The 23,764-nt window shown below is 36.2% G+C and overlaps 1 protein-coding gene across 1 annotated transcript in view; it reads left to right on the forward strand.

The window, feature by feature from the left end:
- PIK3C2G (phosphatidylinositol-4-phosphate 3-kinase catalytic subunit type 2 gamma) overlaps positions 1-23,764 on the forward strand; it is a 364,772-nt gene that overhangs the window by 260,139 nt on the left and 80,869 nt on the right. The window contains exons 25-26 of the mRNA XM_044227234.1: positions 6,936-7,092; positions 14,630-14,739. Of these exons, the coding sequence (XP_044083169.1) occupies positions 6,936-7,092; positions 14,630-14,739 (267 nt within the window). The remainder of the gene's footprint in view (positions 1-6,935; positions 7,093-14,629; positions 14,740-23,764) is intronic.

Raw genomic sequence — 23,764 nt, forward strand, 5'->3', positions numbered from 1 at the left:
TAAATAAAATCTTTAAAAAAAAAAAAGCTACTATGAACAGTCATGTATACGCTTTTGTGGGAATATAAATTTTCATTTCTCTGAGACAAGTTTTCAGAAGTATAATTATTGGGTTGTATGGTAGATGTGATATGAGAAACAAAGGCAAAAGAAAAATTAAATTTCCATTCTACTTACAGCCCATTGACAAGTCCTTGAAACAGGCAGTGACATTCCTCTAGAAACTCAGCTGCCTTGATGTTAATACTTTGCTACGGGCAAAACGCAATCTTAGCTTAACATTTATCCCAATCCCCCAGGACCCTGTAAGTCTACTTTAACATATAAAAATTCTTTGGAAATTTCCTTTATCTCTACCCCCCAAGATGCATGTTGGCAATCATCCCCCCAGCATATGGCCCAGTGATATACATCTGAAGGGCTTTCTGACTAGGGTCTTCCTAGACAGTAATAAATGACCTTTTCCTACCAAAACCAGCCCCCTCAAGGCACTGGAAACCTTGTTTCCAAAGTTCTTTAGACACTTAAACTATCCCTAAGCCTCCTCCCAACTTGAAAATATATGATCAGCCATTCCAGCTCTTTCTGCCCACAGGTTCTGACCCTGTACTTTACTAAAACCGTCTTTTTTTTTTTAAGTCTTTTATTTTTATTTTATTGTGATAGGAACACTTAATGGGAGACCTACCCTCAACAAAATTTTTAAAAGCACAATACATTATTGTTCTTTTTTAAAATTTAATTTAAAAAAATTTAAATTAACATATAATGAATTCTTTGCCTCAGGGGTACAGGTCTGTGAATCATCAGGCTTATACGTTTCATAGCACTCACCACAGAACATACCCTCCCCAATGTCCATAACCCAGCCACCCTATCCCTACCCCCTCACCCCCCAGAATCCCTCATTTTCTTTAATGAGATTAAGAGTCTTTTATGGTTTGTCTCCCTTAATGTCTTTTTGCACCAAAGACATCTCAAGAATTCTTTCTTTTGTACATCAGTTACACGTTGTTGTTGTTTAAGAAACTATGAAGCTGTCTTCCCAAATAGTAGCTATAACATTTTACATTTTCACCATCAGTGGGTGAGTGATCCAGTTTCTCTCCATATCTTTGCCAGCGTTTGGTATTGTCACTCACTTTTTATGTTAGCCATTCTGATAGATATGTAGTGATATCTCATTGTGGTTTTAATTTGCATTCCCCTAATAGCTGATGTTGAACATTCTTTCATGTGCTAATTTACCATCTGCATATCCTCTTTTGTTGTCTTTTCATGTCTTTTGCCGATTTTCTAATTGTGTTGTTTGATTTTCTTTTATAGTTAAATTTTGAGACTTCTTTATAAATTATAGGTATCACTCCTCTGCTGACTATGTGGTCTGCAAAAATGGTCTCCCAGTCTGTAACTTGTCTTTTTATTCTCTTAAAAACTCTCTGCATAGCCCTAGATCTCAAAGATTTTCTTCTACACTTTTTCTGTAAGTTTTATAATTTTATATTTAATATTTAAGTCTATAATCCACTTAAAGTTAACTTTTTTATTAAGTGTGAGGTTTCTGTCTTTTTGCCTATGAATGTCTGGTTGCTCCATTATCATCTGATCAAAAGCCTATATCCTTTCTCCATTGGATTGCTTCCACACCTTCATCAAAAATAAGTTGGGCCTATTTGTGTGAGTTTATTTCTGTTATTTATCCTACTCAAATGACCTATGTGTCTACCCCTCTAATGCAGGATAGTCAGAAGAAAGGCAGGCAGGGACAAGAAGCTCCCGCACTAAGAAGAAACCACCCTTAAAAGGATTTTACACCACTCTGGAAGGAGCCCTCTACCTTTTCCCACATGATAGGTGGATGACATCCTGATTGGATGGCAGGTGCGGGGAGAGTTAATCGGATCAAAACAGCTCGCCAACGAGCCCATAGAAACCCCTAGACTTAGGAACTCCAGTGGCGGCCCTCTCGTGTCCTCTCCCTCTTGGGGAGCTTTGTTCTATCACTCAGTAACTATGACTCAGTAAACTGTTTTGCTGCCTGCCACTCTTCCTGTGGTCTACTTTTTCATTCTTCACAGCAGTGTGACCAAGAACTGAGGGCACTAAAGAAAAGGAAATCCTGTAATGCCTCCACCAATACCAATTCCTTACTCACAGACACGGGACTGAGGTCCCTCATTACAACTTGGTGAGAATCGAGTTTTAGGATCCCCTTGGAGCCTTCACTGGTGTGGTGGGGGAAATGGAGTTATACATACTTTCTTTTCCTGCATTATTTGGTTGGAGTAGAGTGGTTATTGTCTAAACATTGTCTCTCTCTTAGGCTACCCCTTTCCTGGGCCTTCGGCTAGAAAGAGAAGGATTTTCTTGGCAATTTTTTTGTCTGCATTCACTGGCATCTCCAGATTGCCAGCTTCTTGAACTCCGTGTTTGGAGTATACATGGCAAAAAGAACTCTCAGAGAATTCACCACCATATTGCTTCTTGTGTCCTGAGGTCCTTAGGTAATCAAAGTAGAAATTTAACTCACAAAATTTTACCTCCAGGCTAGATCTTTTCTTTATGGTCTGGAAATAAGGATCACAATACTTCATTATCATCTGCTCCTGTCTGTCTCAAAGACACCTCAAAGGTAACTTGTTCAAAGCTGAACCCACTCTGAATGTTGCACTATATCTTCCTGACATACAAGCCAAAAATTTAAACCCGTTCCTAACACTCTTCTCCTATTCATTTTGAACCGTATGAAGTCCTCTTGTTTTTGACTGAAATTTTTTTTTGTCTACCCACTTCTCTGTACTGCATTCCACAATCCTAATCTGAACTAGGCTCATATCTAATCAAAATCTTCTGCAAAGTCTCTTGTCTGATCTACTCACATACATCTTCCCTGTTGCAAATTCTTTTCCATGTTACAGCTGGAGGGACTTTTTCAAAACACTTTGATTATTATCAATACATTTTTATTGCTTTTAGGATGTTTATTTTTAAAATCTTCAATCTCACCTATAAGCCTTATACATATCTATTGTAAATGCTGAATAAATATTTGTTGATAAATAACTATAGTACTCTTAACATTTTGGGTCCATTCATCCCTGGCTAGATGAAAGTGACCTAATGGAGAGACATATCCTGAAAACTGAAGCACCCTCAGTGCAATGGCAATGTATACATTTTTAATGATGATGATCTTAGTGTTCTAGTGCATTTATCCAAGGAGATTACATTGACAGAATGGTTCAAGGGGTTTATGCAAAAGTAATAACAAACAGCAAATTACTAATTGTCCTGCTATTTCCCATATCAAATGAATTTATTTGTCTCCTTAATAATCAGTATTTGTTTGCAACAGAAATATCCTTAAATTTCTCAAGTATATATGCATTTTTAAAGTACTACTCACTTCTCATCTAGAAAATATTCTTAGCATTTTTACAGAATAATACTTTCAGAGAAGGACTAATTATAAGTTAATAAAAAGATTAACTTTGACAACAAAATGACAGAATTATAATAAAATTATAATAAAATAAGAATGTCCAAATGGCCTTCCCACATAAATGTTAAATTATCTAACTTCTTCACTGCATGAGCTATGTATATTTGCTGTTGCATCCATAGCAGAATACTGTCAAAATATTGTTTGAGGCATTAAGAGTAAATAAAGGAAAGACAAAATAGTGCCTCTTCCCTTGAAAATCATACAGGTCATTTGGGGGAAAAATCATAAGACAACTAGAGACTATAAAGAATGAAATAGATTAGCTGTAGGGCTAAATTAAAAGAGAAGGCAAAGTAAGAGAGAAATCAGCAAAGGATAGGTAAATTAGAGAAGACTTACTAGAAAACAATTAGGGCATTAAGTGGGAGACGCACAAAGAGAGAGTAACATGGCCAGAAGCAGGAAACAATATAGGTAAAAGGTACAGAAGCAAGAACAGGTAGGGCTTTAGCAAATAATAGTAAAACCACTAATCTGGAAATAGAGTAAGAGAGTCAAAACAAGAAATTTCTGGTAAATTTGACAAGCTATAAGTGAGAGGTTGTCAGCATATGAATCAGAATGCAGTACAGTATGGACTCTAAGAGATCAAATAGTTTCTTATCTGCTTTCTTGCCACAACCAATTTATATCTCAGATTTGTAAGTATTGCTTAAACTTCAGATATAGTCTCCAATACATTAATTCTGCGACCTCGGATTAGGTTCGCATTTGAGTGAACTGATAAAGCACATCCCAGCTACGACTCTTAACAGCTTGTATGGTTGGGATAGGATTCTGTTTCGCATGTGCAGCCTCTTTCCATTTACAGAAAAATTTTAGTCTAAGTCATTTTAAAAATTGGCCAGAAGTGAGTCCTGCGAGTCATATAGAAAAAAAGGTTGCATTTTATTTTGTTGGACCTACTGAAAATTTAGATTATGGAAATATTTAAACACAGCCAGGATTGGGTCCTTCAATATTACTATTGGTTTATATTTTCTCCAATTCAGAAATGTTTCTTTTATGTATTTGACTTTCTGCTGTGGTGTTTCTTCATCTGATTTATAATGGCGCTTACCATGGAAGGAGGAAATATGTTATCACATGAACTCGAGCATAATTACAACAACTTTCCAAGGGAAATCCGTTTGATCAAGCATATGGAAGAAAAAAGAATCTCTATCACATTAGAAAAGAAAATTTCAGGAAGTTATACAATTTAAGACTCTCTTAAAATTATTTCAAAATTTCAACTGCTACCAAATTCAAAGGTCCACCTAAGGATTTATGCACACAAAGAGGTTACATGGAGTTGCTGAGAGTAAATTAAACTTTGAAGGAAGGATGGACATTTAAGCATTTTTAAAGAGAGAGGGAGATTTAATTATGACAAGATTCAGCTCTGAGAACCCATTTATTTTTCTTAGTTGGAGGACGAATAAGTATTTAACATTTGTTGAATGCTCACTATGTGCCAGACTATGTGTTCTAATACTTTTATATGCTTTAACACACTTAATCTTCTCACAAGTCCTAAGAGTCAAGTGCCCTTGTCTCTATTTTACAGAGGAGGAAATTAAGACATGGAGAGGACAAGTAAGTTGCCCAGGTTCACAGAAGTAGTAAGCGCTAGAACACGATTGAAAACCTGGCTGACAAGGGTTACAGTCTGTGCCCTCTGCATAGCTCTTTTAATCAGAGCAGTTCCCAAGTGTGTAGCCTCTCCATGTGTTAGGCATTCGTGTACATTTTTTTTAGTAATCTTCACAGGAATTCTAAGAGCTGGGTATTACTCACCAACCTCAGAGAGAAGGAATTGAGATACAGCAGGTCCAGGATTAGAACCCATGATATATCTCCTGTTTTCAATAGCTCCGTTTCCAGTTTGGCTAAAACACAGGGTTGTAAAGTAGATTCATAGCATATAAATTGGATAAATCAATGAAGGCCAAAAATAAAAGGATATGAGACAAACATTTTAAAATTTGGACTTGACTCTTAAGACACAGTCCTCAGTATCTAGGTGCTCAGTAAATTTTGTTGAATGAAAGAATGACTGAATGATTGAATATATTATTATACCAGCTTCCCCTCTGGACAGTCAATGGTAACATGAATCACTAAAATAAATAAAATAATCACAACCAAATAGAAGTACATTATTTATTTTCTTTCTTTCTTAAAATACTTGCCTGTAATCAGATTCTACTGATCCAGATCACCTACAGAATGCCTGGGTTGTAGCTTTCCAATTTGAATATCCACAATTCTAAGAGGTCTATCAGATTAGCAAGATTTTCCACTGTATTATATTTTTATTCAAATGCTAAGCATCCAACAATACAGAACATAATCATTCTTTATTATTATCATTTTTTAAAAAGCAGCTTTCTCAATACTCCATGACTTTTTTCAATTATTGCTTAGACTAACCTCAATTATATCTAGGCTGCTAAGCTCAAATTTTTAAATGTTTTATTTCAATTCACCCCAAAATCTTTACTTTTAAAAACAATGTTTTACCCAAAACTGTATTCCCATTTCAAATGTTTCTAGAGGACTTTAAGTCAAATCAGTATCAGCATGGTTTGTCTCATCATTGTTTTTCACATCACAGAGAAGTGTTTCCAATCCTTCCTCTGCTAATCTCTTAGAAATGCTTTTGTTTCATCTTGGGTCTCTTCGTGTCTCAAAGAACATGAGAAAGAAATGACAAAAATAGAGAAAACAGGATCATTACTCTGGTCCTTTGTTTTTCTATTCAACCTTGGGACTACAGGAGGTAATATTATTAACCTACCAATTCACATTGGTTTGCTCATATTTCCTTCTTTCTGACCAGTATTTTTATTGAGCTTAGTGTGAAATGAAAAAACAGGTTTCTTTTATTTCCCTTACAAAGCATATGACAGTGAATTTAACTTTGTTTATTCAAAAATTGCCTTCTAAAAGAATTTGTCACTATATATCTTAGCTATTACCTGAAACCTTTTCCCTAAAGAGTCAATATCTTCTAAGAAAAAAAAAAAAAGAAAACTTAAAAACAACAACGTAAGTTCAAATATACGGTCTGTTCTCTTATTTTAAAATTTAGCAACAATTTAGCAATATAGTGTCTGTAAAATTGCCTTTGTTATTAATTGGCCTTAGATTAATTTTAATGGATAATATTTCCATCACATATAACTTGGAATTAAATATTTAAGACCATATGAATCTATGCAAAATAACCTGTTCTTCCTTCTCTGTTGAAGCCCAGCTAAGCTATTCAAAGCCTACAATTAGCAAGTTTTTCCAGCTTTTCCGTAAAGGGGGTGGTTCCAGTCCTTAGAGCTGAGAGAAAATAACATAAAAAATTCAAATGAAAATAAGTTGCTGTTACTGCCTAATTGAGCTCTACCTACCATTTGTCCTCCTGCTTATGGTTGCTATTGTTTTTGGTTTGCAGGGACCGAGCACCTTTTATTTTCACTTCAGAGATGGAGTACTTCATTACAGAGGGTGGGAAAAACCCACAGCATTTCCAAGATTTTGTGGAGCTTTGTTGTCAAGCTTATAATATTGTCAGAAGGCACAGTCAACTGCTCTTGAACCTGTTAGAAATGGTAAGTCCCTTGGGGAAACAACAAAAATAATAAGCTTCATTTATGTCTCTCTTTCAGTAGTCTATTTTTGCTAATGGCTTGGCATTCCCCAAAGAGTTATTCAAACCAGAAAGGAATGAACAAACTAAAAGTACCATTGTATAACTTATAAACACATTTTTTAATAATTCATTCCATTAGTTCACAGTTATTTTCTCAAACATTTCTATTCACAATAAAATTGATGTATTGAGAGGTTATCTTGGTATATTTTGATTAAAGATTAAGGACAGTAATTTAGAATATTCTATCAGTTGTATTGTGCTTAAGGAGTTTTCTAAAGTACTTTTAAAAATACTAGATTAAGGACAGTAATTTAGAATATTCTATCAGTTGTATTGTGCTTAAGGATTTTTCAAAGGTACTTTAAAAAATACTGTCTCATTTACACATTATAGCAAACCAATGATGTAGACCAGGCAAGGATTTTTCCTGGCTCCCCTCCCAATCTCTGCCTTTTTCCACATTAAGAAACTGGGGTCAAAGATATAAGACAGCTTCCTAGGACCTCAACTGTATTTAGTGGTACACATTGGGTCTACTGAGTCATGTTCCTATATGAAAATTTAAGTTTCATTCCACTGCCCAATGTTAAAGAGATGAAGACTAGATATACACAGTGAGAAGAGAGGGATCTGATAGAAATATCTTCTAGGAGAAGGATGTGGGGATTCCTTTAGGCACATACACACTAGGAAGTGTTGCAAAATATAGGAGAGAAACGCACCTTTGGTAAGTCAGTATGGTGTTTGGAGTCAAAGCAATCATAAAAAATAGCTGGTTTAGAACCTTCAGATAACAATAATTCTACTAGATGCTTTTAAGGGCACAGACTTCTCCAATAAGATCATGCTTCTCATCTATCAAATGAAGATAACAGCATCTATTTTGTAGGACTGATGAATAAATAACCTAATAGTGAATGTTTTGCATGAACATTATACTAAGTGTTTTATGTGTATTAATTGATTTATATTTCATAATAACCCTATTAGATAATTAATATAAAGCACTTAGCGCAGTGCCTGTCATGTTGTAGGGTTCAGTTAATTTATTATATGAGATCCTTATTAATCCAAAAGAGCAGAGTCACATAGAGTATCCCCTACTCATGTGTGGTTATTTAAATTTAAATAATTAATATTGATGAAACTTTAAAATTCAGCTCCTCAGTCTCACTAACCACATTTTAAGTGTTCAATAGCCACACATGGCTAGTGATACCATATTGGACAACACAGATATAAAACATTGCCAACATTGCAGAAAAGTTCTATTGGGTAGTGCTGAATAAATGTTGACCTTATTGCAATGAAGATATGACTGGATCTTTGTTTTTGGTTTTTTTTTAAAGATTTTATTTATTTATTTGACAGAGAGAGAGAGATCACAAGTAGGCAGAGAGGCAGGCAGAGAGAGGGGGAAGCAGGCTCACTGCCGAGCAGAGAGCCAGATGTGGGGCTTGATCCCAGGACCCTGAGATCATGACCTGAGCCAAAGGCAGAGGCCCAACCCACTGAGCCACCCAGGTGCCCCTGGATCCTTGTTTTAACTTTCAAATAACATAGGCACCTTACTCTGTCTTAAAAAATAGATATTTTTAAAAAGATTATAAACATGTCATCTATCATGTATAAAGCCTCTTTGGTTTCTTTATGTGTGAACTAGACATATAAAGTTTTGCTCATCTCCAGAATTTTCAAGTTGGCTCTTCTAATAATAGCCAGTGATTCATACTGGTAGATTTGCATTCTATCTCCCAATTCTATTAGGCCATATTGCAATCATGAGATGGCTTATGGTTCATAATCCGTTTTCATACCACAAAGGAAACTTTTCAAGGTCTAACTCTGTGAACTTGACTCCACTTACATATAAATATTTAGGTAGTATAATTCTAATATTCTCTGAGGCTCTAACAGGCTCTAAATCATGAATCCATGAGTTCATGAGTATTTACTGTATGCCAAAACTGTGAGGATACATTAACATATGAGACCTAGGCAGCCTTAAAATTTTCAATAGGATAAGGAAGATAAAATTCATGTATACCATAAATGAGGTATCTAGCATTTTAAAATGTCTATAATGTTATAAATAACTACATACAAGTAGTAAGTACCATATTCTAACAACTACTTGAACCAGCCACAGACATTTTAAAAATAAACCCAAATTAGAAAAGCACAAATACAGATCATGCTGTTTCTCAGGTGACACTAAAAGTATGCTGAATAACAAAAGTGAGCATGCCAAAATAATGTGAAATGACAGCTGTTTGAAAAACTTGATTGAGAAATCTATTGGTGGGCTTTTTTCTCTTGTTTAATAAACTTTTCTACCTATCTAAAAAGAAAAGCGCATGTGTCATAATATATAAAATAGTTACTAAAGTAAAGAGTTTAGGGGCACCTGGCTGGCTCAGTCCAGTTAAACATCCAACTCTTGATTTTAGCTCAGGTCATGATCTCAGTCAGGGTTGTGAGATCAAGTCCTATGTGGGCTCCATGCTGAGTGGAAGTCCACTTAAGATTCTCTGTCCCTCTCTTCTCCCCTCACTTACACCTGTGCACACTCTCTCTAAAAAAACACACAAACAAAAAACTATAAACAGTTCAAATAATGTTTTTTTTTTCATTTAAAAGAAGTAGATGCTGTTTTAATCAAGTATCTGAAGAAATTTTTCATAAAATAATATTAAAATCAAATGTTGAAGATTTCTGTTACATCATGCACCCAAAATAACAATCTTCCTATGTTCTAATTATTCAAGTCTTGACTTATAGGCTAAGGAGTAAATTTTGGCAGTAAAGAGCACTAATTCAGATTAAGCAAATAATCTTAGATTTAGACTCACAGAAATCGAAACAAACCAGAAGCAATGTGAACCAATTAGACAAATGAATAAATACATATGAAACAATAGTGTGTTTTTCCCTCTGTGTCTGAACTTTTACCTCTCCAGTCTCTGCTTTTGAGGTTTCTTTCTTATGGGATTCTGTTGATAACCAAAGCATCAGTAAAAGTTTCAGGACATTTTCTCTGGCATAGATTCCTATGAAATAAAAACTGAATTTAAATCTGTGAAGGATTATTTTCTGCCTATATGGGTAATCAATATTTCCCTCAATTCGCTCTCAAACGGACTCTTGTTGTATTAACCTCTTTTAAAGAACTCAATCTACTACTCCATGACCCAGTTACAACTTGAGAAATAATTGACATGGGTCATAAATTCTATCTTATGTGAATGGTCAGTGTCCAGGATTATGAGTCACAAGTGTTCGGTGAGTCTAGTATTGGAGTTAATGGCTCATCCCTTGTTGAGAGCAGCATATTTCCAGATATCCACAGTCCTTTTTATTTACCCCTGGGAGAAGCAGGGGAAAAATAATCCACGAAATTCCCATCTTGCTTAAAAGCAAAACATCTATAGGAGACCCAAGAGTATTGCTGGCTGAATTCACTAACATAAAAGCCTGTATTTCATCAGCTTTTCTCTCATTAAAAAATCAATATCAGCTATTATGGAAGGCTCCCAAAGAACACAGGGACCATTCACCCAGTTTAAAATGTTTATCACACCCATTATTATATCAGATATTTCCCAGAAGAAATCTTTCTAACTGTTTTATGTGGTGGCAAAGAGTGTCTGCTTCCCTAAGCATAACTATCAAAATAGCTTTGGACTTAGTAGGAGGAGAACAGAAGCTGAAACTTTACAAGTCTTCCTGTCCTGAAACAAGATGGGATTGGAAGAGAGACAAACCATAAGAGACTCTTAATCTCACAAAACAAATTGAGGGTTGCTGGGGGGTAAGTGGGTAGGGAGAGGGTGGTTGGATTATGGACATTGGGGAGGGTATGTGCTATGGTGAGTGCTATGAAATGTGTAAGCCTGATGATTCACAGACCTGTACCCCTGGGGCAAATAATATGCTATATGTTAATAAGATAGTTTTTTTAAAAAAAGGAACTTATCTGTTTATCACCTGTATCTGTTCATTACCTATACTAGCCTAGCCACCATTTTCTTTTCTTACTGCTCCAATTAAAGTTATTACCCTAGGCTATGAGGTACTTGAACCACATCTCTGTGAGTCAGAGAACTGACATGACTATGTGGACCCCAGAATGACGTTGTCCTTACTCTGATGGCAGGGTCACAATACTCAAAGTCTCCTCTCTCAACAGAGGCAAAGTTTGCACTTGTTACCTTTAATCAACCACATAACAAGGAGAGAACTGGGTTCATCTATTTTGAAGCCATCTGCACTTGGTAGTCGGTGTACAATGGGGGTGTGGGGAGAAGAAGTAGTAAGCACAGAGTGTACTTTCCAAGAAAATATTTGACGGAGTTATAAGCAAGCAGGTGTGAATTCTGAATATCCAGAGAAACCAGAAAGCAAAGCAATTCAGGCCTAGGTAAGTAGCCTCTTCTTAGCAGATGGACTGTCAGAGTCTCTAGAACTCTAAGTACAAAACTGAAAAGATAAAGCCTAATCTAGACTGTAGTTGCTGCTGGGAATATACCTCTCTATGGTCGATTTTAAATTTAAAAGTCAGGGTTGAACTTGCTACTTCTAGGCTTTTAGTACCTTATAAGGCCAGACATTTTTTTCATTCATTCGTTCATTCATTCATTCGCTCATTCATGCATACATACACGTATTACTTCACAGACATTAAGTTCTATTTGCAAGGCTCTGTGCTTGGCAATATTAAAAATTTAACATCAAATAACTGATTTCTTGTCCTCAAAGGGCTTCAGAGTGAATGTGATAAACATATAAGTGAACAAAACAGTACTTGAAAGCGGTGCAACCGAGATTGCCTTACTGTACAAAGAAAGCAGTAATTAAATCATATCAAGAAAATCTGTGGTGCTTCAAGAAGAGAGACATATTTAAGCTGCACTTTCAAAAGGAATTTCAGTAGGTAAGGAGAGAAAGGAAAGGAATCTTGATTGAGAGAAACATTTAAGTATGTATGGAAGCTCAAAGAGCATGCGCATGACATGTGTTGGAGATAGAGGTAATCAAATGTACTAGTCTGTAGTACAAAGGAGACCTAGATAGCAATTGATGAAATGACAGATAACAGTTAGATTATAAAAGGCATTTATGACCAGAATGGGGATTTTGGACTTTGATATATAGACACCTGAGAACCTCGAAGTTTCTTTGCTTTTAGTGAAGAGAGTACCATCATCTATCTCAGACTTAAAACAGATAACTCAAGTTATATAAGTAGAGAGAGAGGGATAAGAGAACTAGAAAAAGGCTATTCAAGTTATCTAAGAAAATGAAGACAAGTTGCTGAGTGAGGATAATAATTCCAGTGGGAAAGGGAATGAATACAAGAGACTATTGAGGTGGTTTTTGGAGAATAATGTATCTGACATTGGGAGTCAGGAAGAAGAGGGAATCAAGAGGATATGAAGTTCTTGGTAGGTGGACATTGGTGGCAGTTTAAATGTTTCCTGCTGTGAAACAGGAAAAAGGAAATAGGAAAACAGGAAAAGGTTTATGAGAGAAGAGAATTTGCTCAAAATTAGATATCATGGATTTTGATCATCCATGAGGAGAAGCGCTTAACAACTTTCCAGGACTACCTGATCCATTTCATGGTTTTAATTAACATTTATATGTTAACGACTCCCAAATCTGTATTTACAGCTATATGATTTAGATTCTACTCAGCCCTCCAAATATATCCAAGTTATCACCCAACTCGACTTCCTACATATCTTTAAAATCCAGTAACTTATCTTTTTTCGTTATTCCTAAACATTCTCTTACTTTAGTCTTTGATTTGGCCTCACTTTAATACACTTTCCATAAATAACAATGATGATCTTTTTAAAACACAGTTCAATTATTTTCATGCCCATTTAAAAATACCAAAAGAGCTGTCTTGCCTTTAGGATAAAGTACAAACTTTTATATTGCTAAAAGATCCTATCCTACTCACCTCTTTAGGCCCATATCTTGACATCTTATGTTCTAGAAGCTCTTCTGGAATCCTTTTTGTGAACTAATGAAAGAGATGTCTTGCTTTCCTGGATATATGCTGTTGCCTCTGCCTGGGTGGGGACAGTAGGAAAGGAAAACAGTTTCAAATCCATTTTTTTTCCTCACTTGAACTTCATCAAGTCAATCACAATTCATCCATCCTTCCTAAACCTATTCTCACTTTACCCTTTATTTTTAGCATTAATAGCATTGTTCTTAACTTCCCACTACAGTAAGAGTGCCTCTATTCCAGAGCGGGAAATAGTTTATCATCTTAGTCATAAAGGTACTGTTGACATTTTCCTCCTTCTCCTCCTCCTCATGCTCTTCCTCTTTCTTCTTCTTTTTCAAAGTTTAAATTTCAGAAAGATCTACTTTCTCTCAAAAAACATTTTCTTTATTTCTGCCTATAATTAAAAAAGAGTATTATCCCTTCAGTCTACATTATAATATAAACACAGTATGTTTCCAAATGTTGGCAGGAAAATAAATATATCTGAGACTTTGTATAATTCTATCTTTACTTCTTTGGTTTAATAATCTTTTAAAATATTTTATTTTTTTTTGAGAGAGAGAGAGAGACAGAATGAGGGAGAGAGACAGAGCATGAGAGGGCAGAGGTCAGAGGGAGAAGCAGACTCCCTGCCAAGCAGGGAGCCCAATGTGGGACTCCATCCCGGGCCTCCAGGATCATGACCAGAGCCGAAGACAGTTGCTTAACCAACTGAGTCACCCAGGTGCCCTTTTTAATAATTTTTAACAGATGGAATCACCACTTAACTAGGAAGAATTGTGTTCTTATAGTATGAGTCACATATTCAGAGGGATGAATTGTACACTCTGTACTTATACACCATTTGATCTGGACACCTCACTTACACTTTTTGGGGGATTAAGTTTTTCTTCTTTAAAATGGGTATTACAATATAATTTTTGTGTAACAATTTATAAGAATAAGCTTTTTCTTATTCATTAGCCATTTGATTGACGTAGAATGTTAGGTATTCTTATCTCTACTTTTAAAAAGGAAATGGAGTTTCAAGAGCTTAAGAGACTCTTTTCATGATTATTCAGATTTTACATAGTAGGTCCAGAAATTCTGACACTAGAATCCTAATTATTCTACCATCCAGTGCTGAATATGCCTCTTCTACAAGAAGACAAGGTGAGGATAATCTTACTATCATTCTTACTTCACTGGTTTATGGTGAAGATCAAATTAAATTATTAATCTGCAAGCACTTTGACAACTTTATTGGTTCTTCTTATTACTGTTTTGTTGCTTTTGTTAGCAAACACAAGGAGTTAAAAAAAACATAAATTATATCCATTAATATTTACAAACTGAAAGACACTGTTATGTTAAGTTTAAGTTTATTTGTATTTGTAGAATTAACCAAGTAAGCTTAACCAAACTTGACTAAGTATGATTTGATTTATATTTATTCTGAATTTTTTGCTTTGGTTTTGTTTGCTTTGCTAAGATGCTACATGCAGGATTGCCTGAGCTGAGTGGAATCCAAGACCTGAAATACGTGTATAATAATCTTCGTCCACAAGACACAGAACTGGAAGCAACAAGTCATTTTACCAAGTAAGATTAGCTGTGAATGTATGAGTGTGCATATGCTCATGGGCACAGATATGGGTTTCAAGTTTGAGATGATTTCAGAGTGAACAATCATTGGTATAAAGCTGTCATATCTAGAACCATCCTGTGTCTTCTTTCTGAGGGGATGGAAAGGGAGAAATGTGAATGTGGAGCGGAAGGCCTTAGTCAGTGTTTCTGTGACATGCTTTTGTTTGCTGCCCAGCCTCTTCATCTAAAACACTGGTCAATAAGAGGTCACTAAAAAGAGCAAGGCTGACATAAATAAATTGGTTGTTCTACTTGAACTATGTCCAGGAAAATAATTTAGGAAAAGAGACTTACGATGAGATACGGACTTGCTACTTTCATCTCTAAGACAGTACAAATACTGGAATATTTGGTAACTGTTTTCTATTTTTAATCTATTTTTTATTAAGCAAGTCTGGGGAAACACTAATGCACATCAAAGTAAGAGTCTGGGCAGAATACAGTGAATATTTATTGGACTCAAAATCATTGTCAAAAAGGTGGTGCACTTGATAATAGAATATTCCTTTGAACTTCAATCTTTGAATGGATAGCATAATTGCTAGCAAATTTTAGGTACTCAGTAAGCGTTAGCCACAATTATTATCATAGTAAATAGTTTAAGTAGAGAAATACAGTGCTCTTACCTATAACTTCTTAATATTGAATCTTACTGGAGTCTATTTTTAATTGCTCTGATAATTTTAACCAGAAATTTATTAATACAAATTATATTCTTTTTAATGGATGTATGCTTTGTCCTTCTGAGGAAAACAGTATTTACACTAAAATCTTTCCCACCCAATTATTACTTTTTCTCCCCCTACCCTTCCAGAATGTGTAGTGAGGACTCTCTATTACAATGAAATAATGAGAATTAATTGGGACATCCTACATACTTGATGAATTTCCCTTCTGCAAAGAATCTCTGTTTTGTGAACTCTAATTGATAAGCTGCAATTGTGAGCGAGTAGAAGCAATATGGCATAATTATAGAATACTAGAACTGGAAGTGCCCTTATTTGTTCTGACAAAAAATATGCAAATGAGGAAACAGATTCAAAGAATTAAATGTCTTGCCCACAATTAAAGTAGTAGTAAGAAACAGAGCTAGGATTAGGACCCATTGCTAGGACTTTAATCCCCTGGTCTAGGGTTTTTCAACATTCAATACTGGAAACTAAAAAATATCATTAAGGAACACCAGGCAGACCCCTTGCCAAAAATATACCTTCCTGCTACCTAATTTGTTTCTGAAATTCTACCATTAGAGACTCTTTAGTGGAGTCTGGTAGGGTTTTTTTGAGTCTTTAAAAATGCCTTTAATAGTAAAAGTTATCTCTGAAAGAAGCATTTGCTTATGTCCACTTAGAAAGCTACATGTATTAGTTAACAATCAACTGTGGCCAAAGACACTACCTTGAAGATTTTTGTTAAGTATTTCAGATCCCTTGTTTTATGGATAAGGAACTCTCAAGTTGCCTCAACTAATGGGGACGGAGGATTTGTGTGAGAAATCTCAGGGAAAGGCTGACAACCTGCCTCGGGAAGAGTAGAAGGTCTTTGGTCCCAGAGCCTGGAATGCCCTTTGGAGTTCAAAACAGCTAGCTCTGGGATCTCATCAGCAGACTTTCACTCTAGCTGCTCACCTCCAATCCAGTTAACTCCATCCTAAGTTCACATGGTACCAAAAATAGCCTCCTCATTCTATTCCATTAGGATCTGAGTGGGATGCCTTTCTTTAAAGTGAGCTGCTGCACAGCAGGCACAATGATTTACATGTCAGTGGGAGCAGGTGGGAGATAGAGAAGGAACATGGAGAGGTCCAGAAAAGGTAGAGCCTGGAAACGTGATCAGGCTGAAGCCTGGTTTGATGTGTCATTATTTAGATAATTTACAAAGAGTCCCTACTATCATTTAAAGCAAAGGAAAAAAAGAACAAAACTATATATTGGAGGAAGAAAAACTCTTTCAGGCCCTAGCCACAGGAAAAATGTAGATATGCTTTATCTCTCTGCCAGAGTTCCAACCCTCCACATTTCCTGACTTCAACTGATACATCCAGATCTGTAAAGAGAGAATATGGATGATTTAGATATGGATGAGCTTGCCTACATTGACTTATTTCCTCTTCCTAGTCAAGATATTGTGAACTAATATAGGAAGTAGATCTTAAGCCACTAATCTCCTGGCAGTGAGCTAGACCTCATTATCCTGCCTGCATATCTCTGCCAGGCCAATTTTCTCACTTTCAGATGTTATATAGTATGTTCTGTTAATTAAACTTCTTTCTACAACTTTATGATAAAAAACTTGTTCTCCATTGCAGACTTGAAAAGCATCTAGTCACCTAAATGAGGGCACATCATTTCTCTGTTCAATAATTGTCTTTTTTTTTTTTTAAAGATTTTATTTATTTATTTGACAGAGAGAGATCACAAGTAGGCAGAGAGGCAGGCAGAGAGAGAGAGAGAGGAGGAAGCAGGCTCCCTGCTGAGCAGAGAGCCCGATGTGGGACTCGATCCCAGGACCCTGAGATCATGACCTGAGCCGAAGGCAGCGGCTTAACCCACTGAGCCACCCAGGCGCCCCTCAATAATTGTCTTTGACTCACCATTTCCTACCTCTTACTTTTCAGAACCTTATGATCTGATTGTCTTTTATCAAGGTTTATCCACCCCAACTCCATAATTCCCAAATGAGTCCTCTTCTGTGTAGGTTACTTTCTCAGTATACATTCATTCTTCTTTTGTCTGTTTAATGAATAAGAAGTGCTTCCAAGAAATCATAAAATTACTGGGATAGAGAGGGGAGTCTGATCTTACAGTTCTACCTATCCCTTGAGATCCTAGATCATTTGTACCCTCATCCATGAAACCTTTTCAGATTATTGTAGTAGTGACTAGTCTTTTCTTCTACAATTCTATGGAACATGTACTATTTCCTGCTATACTTAATTTATTAGTTAATTACATGCTGTCTAGTATATCACCCCAATATACTGGTTGGTTATACCAGTTTCTTCCAAGTAAAACAGGGGACATGTTCCCATTTTTCCACTTTCAAAAATATCTGAATGTGAAACAAGTTTTATTCCCCTTAAGATATATTTAAAAGTTAAACAGAAAATGCAATGTAAACATCAAACATTAAGTGTATAAAAGTTATATAGCAATGGTTAACATTTAACATGGTACTTCTTATGTGTCAGGCCCTGTTCTAAGTGCTTTTTATATGGTAACTTGTTTAATCATCAAAACACATCTGTGAGATAATATCATTTTAATGTATATTTTTAGATTAGGACATTGAGACCCCAGAGAGGCTAAGTAATTTGCCAAAGGATATAGCCAGCTGTAGAGAGAACCACAATATGTATCCAGGGGGTTATGCTCCAGTGTGTGGAGTCTTAAATTCTATGCTTTGTGATCAAAACCATCTCTCTCATATGCAGGCTCTTGGGATAGGCTGGTTCATAATTCAGACCATAGTTTTCTAAAGTATCCTTAGAGCCCAGTCTGGCTACAGTTTGAACAAAGTAGATCTTTTCTCAGGCAATAATCCTCATATCCTGAATATCCCTAGCATTGATGGAGGACAGCTGTCCCTTCCCAGTACTGTTATCTCTGTGCCATTTTGGGGGTTCATGTAGAGCAGAAAATCAGCCATACTACCTATCTTGCTAAAATGTAACACAGAGGCTGATGAGGGTGAGGGAAGGTTTCAGAGAAGGACATAGGCCTGCAGGACCACTCTGCCATGGGAAAGCCACAGGGAGTTGCCTTCCCTGAAGCCTCCTTAGCCCAAACAGCCTCCTGGTCGTCTGGCGGATGTATGCATTGCCCTTAGGCTGTGTTTAGCAGAACTCATAGAACAGGCAGATTAGCATATCGTATCTTTCCTGTAAATAGCTCCTTCTAATTCCCATTAAGACCCCCTTGTCACACATCACGTGCTTGAGAAACTGTGCTAAGGATTTGTGATTATCCTGAAGGACCAATAAAGAGCAAAGTGTCTTGCCTTGGAGCGTTGACCGCTTTGCTTTCTGCTCTCTTTCACAGCAAAGTGTGGAGTAATCTTGCATCTGTTGGTACAGGGATTGCAGGCCATTCCTGACATGCCATCACCAGGTGTCCCCTGGAAGTTTGGTTTAAGATCTGCTATAATTGCTGCCCTGGGGGCCCACCACGGGGTAATTTGACTAATGACTCAAAAAACAGTCACTCTCTTTCCTTTTTCTGTTTTGGCCCCTGACCAGATGCCTTGAACCTCTCTCTCTGTTTTCCCCTTTTCTGCTCAGAGAAAGGAGATTTCTCTCACGGAAGCGTGAGACTCACTCTCCCTTTAACTTCTAAGAGTCTGTCTCAGTAATATATTTTATCTTATAATCTCAATCATACACCTTTATTTTTAGATACGATTTAATGTGTTTTGAGTTTGCCTTTCCACCTGTTCTCTAAACTCCTTGGTTAGCAAATGTAAATCAAGTGCTGAGGATCTTTTCTATCACACACCCGGGTGAAGAACCTGTTACGGAGATTCAAGAAATCTCAATTAACCATGACTGTGATTCTTAACCATTTTTTAAAATTACTTAAAATTTTTACAACTGATTGTAGAATATCTCTTTTGTCAAAACTTAATGTATAGAGTGACTTTATAAAAGAAGCCTGAATAATTAAAAACAAGAGTCGAAATTCAAATGGCATGATCCACATGATTAAAATAAATGTTAGAAATTATGTGCACTTGTTTACTTTTCTATGTAAATAATATTGTTATCTTAAGCTGTGTTCTCTGACATCACATGGATTTCAGAACTTACAGAGATACTTGAAGTGTAGACGTCAGTGCACATACTTTACTAAAAGAGAAATGAAGTTATGTAATGGATTTAGCATTAATGTTGGTACTTCAGCAAGTGGTATTAACTCTTTTAATATACTTATGAGTGCTCCTGTATATTTAAAGTCCTTGTTTTCTTTTTTCTGATGGGCTAAAAATGCTTTATGCCACTGTTTATTCTGTTGTTACTACTAAGGTAGAAATAAAAATAAGATAAGAAAATCTGCCCTCCACCACCACCACCACCAAGCTCACAGATCTGGGTCATGAATGAGGACCGAGTCATCTGAGACACAGCATGTGTGGCTCCTTAAGTACCCTAGTCCCAACTGCAGTATTAGCATTAAGAGGCTGCCCTCTTGACATTGTTTGAGACTTGAAAGAAAGAAATGGCTTTTCCTGCCTCTCCAAGAGAGTACTCAATTTATGAACAATATAGGATCCTACCTTGTTCTTGGGTATTCACAGTCTGGGTTAAGAACTGATCATGAGAGTTTCCGAAGACACTGTACTCCCCATGGCTTAAAAATTGTATTACAATTAATGGTATTTAGAGGAAAATGAGAATAAGAATAAAATTGGTTTACTGGACACAAAGGTTTTTCAGAGGACTGCCAACTCCTCTCTCTGCTTCCCTTACTTTTTTCTACTCACCTTATAGCCGAGTGCTGTTGAACAGGATCAAGAAAGTCTCATGACTCTGTTCCTGAAATTGATACTCTCATGTAATATCTCTGCAGAGCCCACTGCTAGGCAACAAAGGCAACGATCCATTAAAATGCTGTCCGAATGGGTTATTTTAGAATTTTCAATCACTTTCAAACCTCGGGTTAGCTGTCCTTAGAAACAGATAACCTATTTCACAGACCAGACTGGGATCATTAAGCATAAACTTCCCTGCCTACCTCCCTCCCCAAATACAGATCATGCTTTTTACTTCATCCATTTTCTGCTCCAAAAATGTGAGAGGAAATTTTTCATGTATTCCCAGATATTCCATTTGGCCACCACACAGATTCTTTGGTTTAGTAAGTGTAAGATCTCCTGCTCTTCAGCTAAAACTGGAGACAACTTGAAGCAAAACACAAAACACCAAACTTAAATATATATATATATTAAGTTTCTTTCAAAATTAAATATATATATATATATATATATATATATATATATTTGCATTAGTGAGGTATTTTGGTAGCAAGAATCAGAGATTCTATCCAATATCCTTAGAGGAAAGGGTATATATATGGACTCAAACTATAACCTAACAAAGCTCAGAAACCTATGGGACCTGGCTCGTTTCCGGTGGAAACAAAGACCTTCTACTCTGTTTACTCTACCTCTTTGCCCATTGGCCAGTATTCGCCAGTCTAAATTCTGGAGTGAGACAGTCTAATTGACTTAACTAGTTGCATTTGTCCCAAATGGACAGGATCCTTCACACAAAGCCATCATGGATTCTCTTGCCCATCCTTATATCTATCATGGGCCACCCCTTGACAAAGAACAGCCTAGAGTTTATTCTCTGAACTTTGAGCTCTAGAGAGAACAATCTTAGTTATGAGGGGCCTCTCAAAAATGCAGAGGAGGCATGATGACTGTCCCAACAAGAACAACTATAATGCCACTGGAAATGTTGGTGACATCTGGAAAGAGTGCTCCTGGACTCATCTTAACAGTGCCAGTCTGTGGGACGCCTGGGTGGCTCAGTTGGTTAAGCAGCTGCCTTCGGCTCAGGTCATGATCCCAGCGTCCTGGGATCGAGTCCCACATCGGGCTCCTTGCTCGGCAGGGAGCCTGCTTCTCCCTCTGCCTCTGCCTGCCTCTCTGTCTGCCTGTGCTCGCTCTCTCTCCCTCTCTGTCTGACAAATAAATAAATAAAATCTTTAAAAAAAAAAAAAAAAAACAGTGCCAGTCTGTGAGCCACCTACGGTGTGCAGACACAATGCCAGAACCTTCCAGTATTTCTGTCATTCATCCTTAGTTATTTTTCATGGCTACAGGGCGAGATGAGACTCTTTGTGCTCATATGTCTCAAAACACAGTTCAGTGGCCTTTTGTCTGCTTCTCTTCAAAACTGAGAAAGAAAATATGGGTCAGGGATGCAGATCCCCGGATTCTTTCATCATTAAATTTTCTCGATGCTATTTTAATACTTTGTAAATTGTTATCTCATGGATTATTGTACTCCCACAAATATGGGTCAAAGTTTTCCTTTGCCTTAGGTGAACCGCTGATACCCACAGAAATAAATGCTCACAAGAAAAACAAACAAACAAAACAATAGAACCTGGAGGAATTAACAATCATGATGTCCAACTTCCCCTAAATTAGGAAAGCAAATTTCAAAGAGAAATGCAAATTCAAACATGTGGAAGTTTCCTTTTCATTGTGAGTCTCCCATTTAAAAAAAAAAAAAAATTATAAAAATAAATCTGAACTAAATTGACTTTATAAACTACTTTTTGAACTGCAGGTATAATACCTTTTATAATACTGTATATCCTAAGTTGCATGACCCAGTCACACTCATTACAATGTTGGATAGCTTGCTGGCTTTTCTAAATTTCTGCAATAGGAGAGTCTCTGTTTTGGGTTTATATATGGTACACTGAGAATTTGCCCTATTTCCCTAAATATCAAGTCATGATACACCTTAGCTATTAGCTTTTTAAAAAAGATACTTTAACTCTTCGGGAGACTATCAGTCTAAAGGTTAAGAGCATTTGGAAAGTTCAATGTACCCACCAACATTGCCTGAAGTCATTAGTTACAAAAGATGAATAGTCCAGATGGCGCTATTTCACAACAGCTGCTAACCCCACAATGGAGACTTCCATCAGCCTATCCTCACTGGTGTTCCTGACCCTGTGAGTTACACACACCAGAATAAGATCATTTCTTATTTTTAAATATATATTTTTTTCACATTTTAAAGATTTTTATTACCTTAATTATAGCACCATTTATCACTATTGATTTTTCTATATTATTGCATGTTAAGATTTATTTTCCTGCTTTGTGTAAGATTTCATTTTAATACCATCAATAAAATAAGCTGGCTTGGGGGGTGGTCAGTGGGAATAGAAACCTGGAATATCATTTCACTGGCCTAATACTCACACATAATAAGACCAGTCCATCAAATTTTTCTAGTCCCTTTCTTCCGTTTGCTCCGCTTTGTTTGGTTTTTCTAAGTAGCTTCCCTAAGAAAGTAAAAGAGTTACTTATTAATAGTCAAGACCATGGAGCCTAGAATTGTTTGTATGCAGAGTTAGGTGCTTGTGATGACATTTACATAAGGCTTGTTAACCTTGTAGTTAAACTTTGAAGGCTTCAAACTTTAGCTTGGAAAACAGCAGTTTTTTTCATTTTTTGTTTTTTGGTGTTTTGGTTTTTTTATTTTGTTCGTTTGTTTGTTGTAAGCCAAGTTCTAAACAATGAAGAAAGAGAAAAAAAAAAGAAAAAGAAAAAAGAATGGTAAACCTAAAGCTGCCCCTTGTTTTAACCGTTACCTAATTTCTCTTTTCTGGATTTCAAGAGTTTACCACTAGTCATTTTCCAAAAAACCATAAATCTGCACTTTTGTTTTCTTTTGTATCCTGCTATCTGTAGTTTGCTACCTTTGGGGCTCATATATATTAATTTATTTATTTATTTGATAATAAGCTTTCTGAAATAATATTTTCATTATATTATTCTATTTCCGATTACTTTTCATATGTTATCTAATTCAATACTACCAATAGTCCTGGGGGATGGGCATGGTTTAGTCGTCACCTATGTTTTATAGATGAAACAACTGAGTCTCCTGGAAGCTAATTGACTTTCTTGAGATCACAGGCAGAACTAATAAGTGAGTTCAATATAGAGCAAAATTTATTTCTTGCATAACACATGCTCTTTCTAGGACCCTAAGCAAAATCACATGGTAATTTTTCACATGGTGAAAAATCCTACATGTGAAACTCCTAATGCTCTGATAATCTCAGAAAAATATGGATGTTTTTAACTTAATGCCTTCAGGTTAGGTGAAAGAATATGGTAAGAAAATATCCAAATATCTAAATGTTTAACAAGAAAATACCTAAATGCTTATAACCATGTATCTCAAATTAGAGTACCAGGACATCAAAGCCAGAAGGATTAACATGAAATA

Source organism: Neovison vison, chromosome 12, assembly GCF_020171115.1.
Source record: "Neovison vison isolate M4711 chromosome 12, ASM_NN_V1, whole genome shotgun sequence".
NCBI lineage: Eukaryota > Metazoa > Chordata > Mammalia > Carnivora > Mustelidae > Neogale > Neogale vison.